Source organism: Helianthus annuus, chromosome 11 (assembly GCF_002127325.2).
Source record: "Helianthus annuus cultivar XRQ/B chromosome 11, HanXRQr2.0-SUNRISE, whole genome shotgun sequence".
NCBI classification, from domain to species: domain Eukaryota; kingdom Viridiplantae; phylum Streptophyta; class Magnoliopsida; order Asterales; family Asteraceae; genus Helianthus; species Helianthus annuus.
The window spans coordinates 40,514,522-40,525,024 of NC_035443.2; the positions used below are offsets into that span (position 1 = coordinate 40,514,522).

Here is a 10,503-nt window from a genome sequence, read left to right on the forward strand (position 1 = left end):
ATCGATTTTTCCAACCTTGAAAATCTTCAATATACATGAGCTTTGGCGGTTTCTGATAAGTTCCTGTCTCATTCTCATTGTACACAGTTTCAGCAGCAGTAACTGGAGCAACCGGTGTCGCAAATGCATTGTAAAACTCTTCAGCCATGATTCTGTAACACGTTTTTCAATAACAGACAGTTTCAAGCGGAATAACAAGTTCACTTTTAAGCGAAATACCCAATACAAGCGAAATATCAATTTTAAGTTTCAAGCGGAATCACGAGCAGCACTTTCAAGCGAAATACCCAACACCGTTTCAAGCGGAATACCCAACTTAGCTGTTTGGAGCGGAATCAGTCAAGTTTTTGAAGCGGAATATCACCCAAAAGCTAAATCACCTGATTTCGCTTGAACCGACTCAAGCGAAATCACTTACTGAAGCGGAATAAGGTATTTTTAAGCGGAATCTCTGGTTTCGCTTGAAAATTTCAAGCGGAATCAAACAAATTCGAGCGAAATCTCAGTTGTTCGTTCAAGCGGAATCACTTCGAAGGCCCATTTCTACCATTTTTAATTAGAATTTTGCTGTGAAACTTTCAAGGATTTGTTAAAATGTAATTTTACATCAAATGTGTGAAAATGAACCGATTTTAACCGTAAAAACTTGTTCAAATTCAAAAAGAAGGGGTAGAAGTCAGAAAATGAGGCTGTTTTGACAAGAACTCTTCTTCCTGAGCTCTGATACCACTTGTAGGATCGATCTGAAACCCAAACGAGTCAATCAGAAGAGCTCTTATCCGTTTCAGAGGCGGAAACTAAGAAACGGACTAGAAAAACAACTTGAATTCACTATAAATTGCCTTGTATATTGATTAGAACCAGTTTACAGTCAAACGACACATCGGCAGCACTTCGGTACTGGAAAATCAGAAAGTTACAACTGAATCCGCTTGAAAGGTATATATAGGGGTGTTGATTTCGCTTGAAGTGACATATGACAGTTCAAGCGGAATCACTAATGTTGTGATTTCGCTTGAAAGTGTCACATGACATTTCAAGCGGAATCACCCATTCAAGCGGAATCAGATCAAAAACACATTACAATCTCCTATTTTCTCGTACAACGCGCCCTGATCTAACAATTCTAATACTAGACTCGATGCAAGACGAAGTTGACAGATGTATGCACCAATAAAAGTGTTACATCCAGGTCTACAGTAGAAGCTGAGTATAGAGCAATGTGCTCAGCTATCTGCGAAATTATGTGAATTTTAAATGTATTAACTGAACTGAAAGTTGAGTATAGTCTGCCTGTTAAGTTATTTTGTGATAGCAAGTATGCAATTTCTATCTCTCAAAATCATGTATTTCATGAAAGAACAAAACATTTTGAAATAGATTTACACTTTCTGAGAGAAAAAATTACAGCTGGAGTTATTGAACCTGAAAAGGTTCATACATATGTGCAGATTGCGGATATATTCACAAAGGGTTTGAGTGCAACTCAACACCAAATTCTTTGTGAAAACCTTGGTTTACATGACATGTTTGCCACATGAATTATGGAGGCATGTTAAAATGAATAATAGCAACTTGTAATTCATGTTGCAACATATGTTATCGTGTTATAAAATTTGTTACATGTTATATATTGTTACAACTGATTGGGTTGCGAGTGTACAAGTCTATAAGTTCGAGGGGATTATTGTATCTTATAAGGGTTGTAATGTGCATAACTGGATCTTGAAGGGTTGAAGTGAAAGTATCTTTCACCAGAGTATAAAAGAGACTCTTCTATGTTCATTTGTCTTTAACACCTCTAGAATTTTCTATTGTCTCTCTCATCTTGTACGATTAGGGTTTGTATCCTTTTGTTTAGATCGCTTGTGATCTAGTTGATCTCTTGTGAGATCTTGTAGTTGTAGGCATTATAGATCAACTGATTGTCATCATTTGATCATTCTCTTTTGTATTGTTTACAGATCTCACATATTATGAGATCTAGGGTTCTGGGGGGTGTTTTCTGGATTGGGTAATCAATAAAAGTTTTGTCACCGTTTTTGTCGCTATATCTTTGTTTAGTGTTGATTGTTATACCATTTTACAGTCCCCCATTTAGGCGCCATTCCAAGCATCTCATTAGTAAATATTAGAGAGTGTTGGAGAAAACTGATGTCGTTTTTTCAGCCGGGCGGACCAAATAACGTATGCCAAAACCACGAATTGTTTGAAGCCACAACTTCGAGCATGATCGTCTGGTATTGGTTATCACCTCTCAAATATTGGCCTTGTAGACGAGTTGGACACATTCTCTAAATGTTATGTGCATAGTCAATGCTACCGAGCATCCCCAGAAGACCATGTTTTTCTTCATGTGCATTGTACAAAAGTGCAATGTCATAGCATGTTGGTCTATGTAAGAACTCTTTGTCGTATAGATTAAGTATGACATTACATATATATTATAGGTACTCACGTGAAGTCATATCGCCCATACACAAAGACTCATCATATTCGTCTAGAGGGTTGCCAGTCGCAAGTTGTTTAACCGTTGGTGGGTATTTTTTTAACGTCGTGAAACTTTTTTTCATCTTACCGTTTAGGCTTTCTTGAAACCATCCAATTTTGGCTTTTGTATCTCCAACAACTTAAAAAGTAATGCCTTCAACATCCAAAATGTTGATCGAAACATAAGTTCATTGTATTTTGGATTATCGACAAAATATTCTTCTATTAGATCCTTTAGAGTTTTCTTGATGATCACGTGGCACATATTATTTTTGAGTTAATTACTGTTTTCGTCCCTGTGTTTTGTCAAAAAAATCACTATTTTAGACCATTAGTTTAAAAATTGCGATTTCAGTCCCTGTGGTTTCACTTTCGTAACCATTTCAATCCATTTATTCTATTAGTACAGGGACTGAAATGGTTACGAGGTGGACTGAAATGGTTACGAAAGTGAAACCACAGGGACTGAAATCGCAATTTTTAAACTAATGGACTGAAATAGTGATTTTTGACAAACCACAGGGACAAAAACAATAACTAACTCTTATTTTTATGTTGCCATGTCTTCAACTTCAGCTTGGACGACATCAATCCGTGAAATCGACAGCTACTAGATGCCCTCATTCATGTCGAACTCATCTGATGCTCGGGTGGATGTATTAATTTATGATTCACCTTGTGGTACAAAATTTGAATGAAGAATTGTTTGTAAAGTTGAAGAAATGAGAGTATGGAACTAGTAAATTTGGTGTAAAACTGAATGGAGATGAATTTTATCTATCTATCTATCTAGTTTAAATAAAATAACTTTTTTATATTGGTTTTGGTGTAAACTGAATGAAGATGAGTTTTATCTATACCTATACAGTTAAAATAAAAAAATATTAAATAACAGTCAAAAAGATTATTGAAAAACGTTAAAAATCCCAAATACTCCATCAGAGTCCACTAATCAAACCCGCTTACCGATACCCAAACCTAACTACATGATACGGTGTTGTCGCGACACCCAAACAAACCATAAAGATACCCAAGAGTTCCCCAACTACCCTAAAACTTTATCTTGTATGCAAATCTTACTCTATAATAAAAGAAACCACTTTAGGGACACTTGTCATCATATTAGTCCATCTCTTATAGATAATTATTATTTTAATTTAAAAATCTTCTAATTAATTATAGATAACCCTCCTACTAAATATTATTTAATTTAGAGTAAAGTCCTTTTTGAGTCCCTATGGTTTATGCATTTGAATCCAAAAACTAAACTTATCTTGATTTGAGTCTCTGTGGTTTGTATTTTTAACCCTTTGAATCCAAAACGCAAACCTCATCCAAATCATGGACTAAAAGGGTTGGATTCAAAGGGTTAAAAATACAAACCACAGGGACTTAAAGGGTTGGATGAGGTTTCATTTTGGATTCAAAGGGTTAAAAATACAAACCACAGGGACTCAAATCAAAACAAGTTTGGTTTTTGGATTCAAATAGTTAAAATGCATAAACCACGGGGACTCAAAAAGGACTTTACTCAAATAATATCTTATATTATAGATAACTCTCCTACTAAATATTATTAGTTTAATATCTTATGAATTTAGTTTAATCTCCATCTCATTTATAATATTATTTATTTGAATTAATTATATTTGAACGTTTTGTTTAGTTTGGTATCAAATAAATTTTACGAAACTTAAAATAAAATTAACTAATATTATTTATTATTTATACATTTACGGAGTTTTACATAAAAGGGTTGCAACAACATAATAATCTATTTTATCACGAAAACCAAACTTTGTATTAATATATTAAATATTTTTATTTTCACTAGACCCATGTAAGACATGAAGTTTTTTAAGATATAAGTTTTTATTATTTGATATATAAAATTAGATTTATTCAATTCATACAATACACGAGGTTTTTTAAGGATATATATTTTTTATTATTTAGTACAGAAAATTATATTTATTCAAACAGTGTAATGCGCATATTTTTAAAGATGTAATTTTTTATTGTTTGGTATATAAAATTACATTTATTCAACCCGTGTAATAAATGGGGTTTTTTAAAGACGTATTATTTTACTATTTGGTAAACAATATTACATTTATTCAACCCGTGTAATACACGTGGTTTTAAAGATATAACCTTTTTATTTGGTATATAAAATTACATTTATTCAACCCGTACAATATGGTTCTTATAGATATAACTTTTTATTATTTAATATATAAAATTATATTTATTCAACCCATACAATAAGTGAGGTTTTAAAGATATATTGCTTTATTATTTAGTATATAAAATTTATTTATTTAACCCCATGTAATACACACCTAGTTTAAACTATATGAAATTAGTTTAGAGATGATATGGAATTGAAGGATTGATTTTTCTCCACGCTACCATAAATCTATCTATTTAATTTAATAATAAAGAGAGAGAGAATAATAAATAAAAATAAAAAAAGATTTGGAATCAAGTGATGGAGTCGCAGATTATTGACAGGTAGGATTGCTTCTGCTACGTGTCACCAAAGTTACCTTCCTCCTATAAATATCCACAAGACTATCGCAATCTCCACTTACACAAACAACAACAACAACAAGCCCTAAGGTATTCAATCGCTTCAACTTTCTCCTTCCGATTCTTCGTTTTACATCATCTTATTATCAAAATTATGTTCACTTTCATTGATCGATCATGTTAAATAGTTGTTTACACTCGATTTCATTGCTTATTACCGATTATTTATCTCTGATTTCTTATATGTGTGTTCAATTGTGTATACTATGTGAACTTGTTTTGATTTTTTTGTATATGTTGTGTTATTGTTTGAGGTTTTGTGTAATTGATCATGTAGAAAGTCGATTTGTGTGTCTGGATTTGTATTTTGATGATATCTGTTTGTTATATTTGAATTGCTTATGCTTTTGACGGTTGAATTGTTCAGTAATTGTTGTTTAATAGAGGATTGATTGATTGATTAATTAATGTTTAATTCTTTAGTCACCAGTAGCACACAAAATAAGCACTGATTATGATTTTGAAGGTGATAGTTTTTTTTTTTTTCTTTTTTGTGTGTGTGTGTGTGTGTGTGATGAACTGAAGGTAATTTTGGACTTTGAAGTGTCAAGTGTGATTTTTTTTATTCATATGTTTCTTTGTTTAGAGATTTTAGGATTGAATAAGGGCGGTGGTGGTTGCATTTAATTTGGTTACATCATGAACGTCGGTTTGCAAATTTCGAATTTGTTTGTGTCATTCAGTGTATTCAAGTTTCAAGTAGTTAACATTAAATCATTATTAATCTCATGCTGAGAGAGATGGATGTTTAGCATGATTGGCTTACTATGAACAAATCTGATTCAAGCATATTCTATATAGGCATGATCAGTATGTTGACATGTTGGGTTAACAGATTGAAACGCGTTGAATTCGGAATTCTCATAAAACAGACTGTTTGTAATGTGATGCCAAGATATATAATAATCTTCATTCAATCATGTTGAATAGAAAGTTTTGGTAACAGACTGTTTCTGCAGGCAGTGTGATCAAAATCTTGTGATGGCTTCAAAGAGGATTCAAAAGGAGTTGAAGGACTTGCAAAAGGACCCCCCTGCTTCATGCAGTGCTGGTTAGTTTCCATCATTTTTGTATTGCTTATATGTTGACGTAGACTTCACTTTTTTTTTATCTCTAATCCAAAATAAGCAAATAGATGATGATTAAGTTTTCTGATACTTGCTATCTTTCTTCCAACTTCTAGAGCATGTAGCCCATGCCCACCAATGTGGGTTTCCTTTTGTTCATGCACTAGTTTTTTTTTTTTTTTGAACGGCCAACAAATCCTCCAAATGGGCTACTGGCGAAATTAACCACAACGGGATACACCCTCATCCGAACCGGGTGAGGTAAAACCCGTTCAGTTCAAGGATCGAACTAGCGATCGCCGCCTACCCGCCTAGTCTCCCATCATCACCAGGTGCTGCACTGCCGCCGAAAACTAATGGGGGGAAGCAGGAATTGAACCTGGGTCTCTTGGAAACACAAGTCTCTCCCTTACCACTCCACCACAAGCTCAATGGCGATGCAATAGTTGTTATTTCTTGTTGTTGTTAATAGTGGGTTAGTTTCTTTTGAGTCATTTCTTAGTGTAGTAGTGGGTCAGTTGGTGTAGTAGTGGGTCACTCGGTTATTTCCGTTTAGGCCTAGAGCTAAGCACCAACCTCAGCCCCACAACATGAATCATCTACACCAACACCAGCCCCAGTGGCGCCAAAACTAGCACCATCATTTGGTGTACTCCACCCTCAACCATCTCTGATCCCGGCAGCAAGAGCTACTGCTGCGGTCATTGCTTCATCACAACTAATGGACTGAAGGAGGTTAGAAAACTATTGAAGAAGGGCTGTGAATTCCGCGTCGTCAAAAAGAAATCGACACGGTGCAGCCGGAAAACTCAAGTGGCGCACACCATGACGCTTCTCATTGCTAATTAAAGAGCCGAATGGTGGCCATTGTGGTAATCCGCTAAGCATCATGCGTTCTTTCTTGAAGAGTGTGTTTAAGAAAGTGGAAATGATACGAGCCATTTTCCCTTCCAGCTTCTCCCCTACGTAGCCCATGCACACCAATGTAGGTTTCCTTTTTTTCTTCATGAAGTAGTAGTTATTTCTTATTGTTGGTAGTAGTTACTCAATGTAGTGGGTTTCGGTTAGTTATTTACGTTTTAAGCTTCTAAATGTTTTGGATATGAAGTGAATATATATCGAGTCTAATTATCTCCTCCTGATTCTTATTATCCTTTTGTTTCTCCAAATCCTGATTTGGTACACAACATTTTTTCATTATTAGAGTGGCTAGTGTAGCTATGGGGAAGACAACAACTTGACATGATAATTGATAGTATATAATTTTTAGTCTTTGATATTATACTATGGCGAAGTAGTCATATTGGGCGACTTGTTTTTGCACAACTTTTTTATGCATTTTTTACCGCTTATTTATTTTATACATTTTGCAATTTTTCTATAAATGTCCGATAAGCCCAAACCACTAACCTAAACCAACAGTTTGGTCTAGAAAAACTGTTAAAACTGGACCGTGTACAGCCCTGCTTAATATTGTGATTTGTGGTAAATTTAGATATTCGGAACGTGTAGTGAAGTTTTTATTTTAACCACAGATTATCAATTTATTTTGGCTAATTATTTAAAATTTGTGGTATCATCAGGCCCTGCTGGTGAAGACATGTTCCATTGGCAAGCGACCATTTTGGGTCCTTCAGATAGCCCGTTTTCTGGAGGAGTATTTCTCATCTCCATTCACTTCCCTCCGGATTACCCATTTAAGCCACCAAAGGTAACGCCTTTTGGACTCTAATATCTGATTAGAAAACCTTTAGCCACTAATTTGATGTAACTTTAAATAATTGACCTATGCTTATTATGAGTATAAGGTTATTGTACAAATGAGTCTTACCATACAAATTGGCTTGATGTGAGAAGTGAAGGAGCGATTTCTTTTCTTTTTTTATTTTTTTCTCATCTTATAAAGCACGTATTTTCGTCTCAGAAACTAAAAAAAAAAATCGTGATTTACACTAGTAGAGTAAGTATGATTACTCTAGAGTAATTACATAATTACTCTAGTAGTTTAAAATCACATTTTTTTTCTTTTTACATTTTGCAATTAAACATCATACTTAAGTAGATGGAAAAATAAAGTTTCTTTCACTTTTTATGTTAAGGTCATTTTAAGACCCATTTGCAGGGCCGTCACTGAGGATGATTAAAAAAAACTTTTGGGTCTCGTGTGAGACAAGAAAATTGGGCCCCTCCCTATAATATAATCATCAATCATATATCAAAAGACCACAATACGACGACAATTGTTATAAAATAAACAAAAAATCCTAGTTTTATGTTACAAATAAATTAATACACCTAACATTAGTTTCAACACCCTCCGCCTCTCCGGACAAGCAAAAATAACTAACACTTGAATCCTTTCAATAAAAAGAAAAGAACTGTAATATGTATTAACATATCCAAATTAGTTTGGCAACACGAACTTTTTCATACAAATAAAATAATAAATAGAACTAGATATTTAGTTCTTCTAAGTTTAACGGTAAATGATTGGGCCCTGTGCGATGTCAACTCGCGCACAGTCCCAAAGCCGGCTCTGCCCATTTGTATTTGATCTTTAGAGTGCTTATTATATCAAAAGACTAATTCTTGCTGTGAGTCGATACTCTTAAAATGGCTTGCAGGTTTCCTTCCGAACCAAGGTATTCCATCCAAATATAAACAGCAACGGTAGCATCTGCCTTGACATTCTCAAAGAACAGTGGAGTCCTGCACTTACCATCTCTAAGGTAATATATTTTTACCCTTTTTTATTAATCAGACATGGTGTTGATGACATGATATGACATGACAGAGTTGTACCAAGTTCTAAATATTGTTGTTTTTCATGGTATGGGGTCTATTCGGGTGTGTTGTATGTCTAATGGTCAAACGGGTGACATTGAAAAATTAGCATAGAAAGGATAAGGGTTCAAATTTCAAACAGATCTAAAAGTGGCTGATAATGTATCTTTATGCATAAAGATTCCTCAATTATTTCATTGACAAAACACACATGATTATATAAATAATGAAGTTTTTGTACTCATATATTATGACTCGCTAATTGTTTACACAAGACATAATTTTTTTAACCAAAAGTACTTTGGGTCAACTGTACAAAAAATTACTTGTTTGACCTGAACTGGGTTTGATGATCCACTGACCCGTTACTAGGGCTGCAAACGTTCGGCGAACAGTTCGTGAACCGTGCGATGGGAAGTTCGTTTGTGTTTGTTCGTTTATTAAACAAACGAACACAACAAGAAATTTCGTTAGGGCTTGTTTGTTCATTTATGTTCGTGAACGTTCGGTAACGTGTCCGTTTGTGTTCGATAGTTCAATAGTGTTTTAAGCTTTTATATTTTATTTAAATACTTCAACTTTCCGACAAATAAAATATTTAATAAGTGTCGATGTATTATAAATAGTTCAATAGTATTTTGGTCATGAACGTTTGTTTGTGTTCGTTTGTCACCATTTGTGTTCATGAATATTTGTTTGTGCTCATTAGTGTTCATCATTGTTTGTTTTCATTCGTTGACTAAACTTAACAAACGAACACGAACAAGTTTATTTCCTTAACAAACAAGCACGAACATAAAATCTCATTCGGTAAGCGTTTATGAACAGTTCATGAACAAATATATTTCTTAACAAAAGAACACGAACAAGGACTTGTTCGTGTTCGTTCGGTTTGTTTGCAGCCCACCCGTTACCCTAACGGTTTAACATAAGATTTAAAACTTTTAAACCGGCCATGATATCTAGCCTTTTGTTTGATTCTAATACATGTGAAAAATTTGCAGGTTTTGCTTTCAATTTGTTCATTGTTGACAGACCCGAACCCTGATGATCCATTGGTGCCTGAGATTGCTCATATGTACAAGAATGATAGGGCCAAGTATGAGACCACCGCTCGAGCTTGGACCCAGAAATATGCCATGGGTTAATCATTAGTTAGGGTATGTGGAATGCTTTCTAGTCGAATAAAAAAACCAACTCTTTGACATAAAAATTTGGTTGAGCACTTGGGCTTGACACCTCTAGCAACTTTATAAAAAACATATATCATGTGGTACTTTTGCCGTGTTGATTGTCTGTTTAATCTGTTCTATCGTTTGGTTAAAGTTGGTTAATGGGTGTATTAAGACTTGTGTCGAACCCAAACACGACATGGGTTGACACGAAACAAACACGGCCCTTTTTAACAGTTGTATTTTATTTGCTTATACCTTAAATTACAATTTTATAATAAAAATATATAAAATGTGTAAATTAGTTATGTTTATGCCAAAAGACACGATTTTCATTTATATTCTCTTAAATTTCGGTTTACGTTTTGTCAGACAATTAAAAAAATAAAAATAAATGG

General features: G+C 34.1%; 1 protein-coding gene across 2 annotated transcripts; it reads left to right on the forward strand.

Annotated features, from left to right (window-relative positions):
• The first annotated feature begins 4,966 nt into the window (after window positions 1–4,966).
• On the forward strand, window positions 4,967–10,258 carry LOC110890080 (ubiquitin-conjugating enzyme E2-17 kDa). 2 transcript variants are annotated; one of them, XM_022137647.2, is made up of 5 exons: window positions 4,967–5,112; window positions 6,042–6,133; window positions 7,733–7,860; window positions 8,774–8,878; window positions 9,938–10,258. In XM_022137647.2, the coding sequence occupies exons 2-5, from the start codon at window positions 6,064–6,066 to the stop codon at window positions 10,079–10,081; spliced, it is 447 nt and encodes a 148-aa protein (XP_021993339.1). In that variant the 5' UTR covers window positions 4,967–5,112; window positions 6,042–6,063; the 3' UTR covers window positions 10,082–10,258. The 2 variants fall into 2 exon arrangements, with proteins under 2 accessions (XP_021993339.1, XP_035835280.1); XM_035979387.1 differs by having other exon boundaries at window positions 4,986–5,112; window positions 6,029–6,133.
• Window positions 10,259–10,503: the final 245 nt, after the last annotated feature.

Coding starts and splice junctions, on each gene's coding strand:
- LOC110890080 (XM_022137647.2), top strand. CDS start 6,064: ATGGCTTCAAAGAGGATTCAAAAGGAGTTGAAGGACTTGCAAAAGGAC. Junction 6,134..7,732: donor CCCTGCTTCATGCAGTGCTG/GTTAGTTTCCAT, acceptor TGGTATCATCAG/GCCCTGCTGGTGAAGACATG. Junction 8,879..9,937: donor CTGCACTTACCATCTCTAAG/GTAATATATTTT, acceptor AAAAATTTGCAG/GTTTTGCTTTCAATTTGTTC.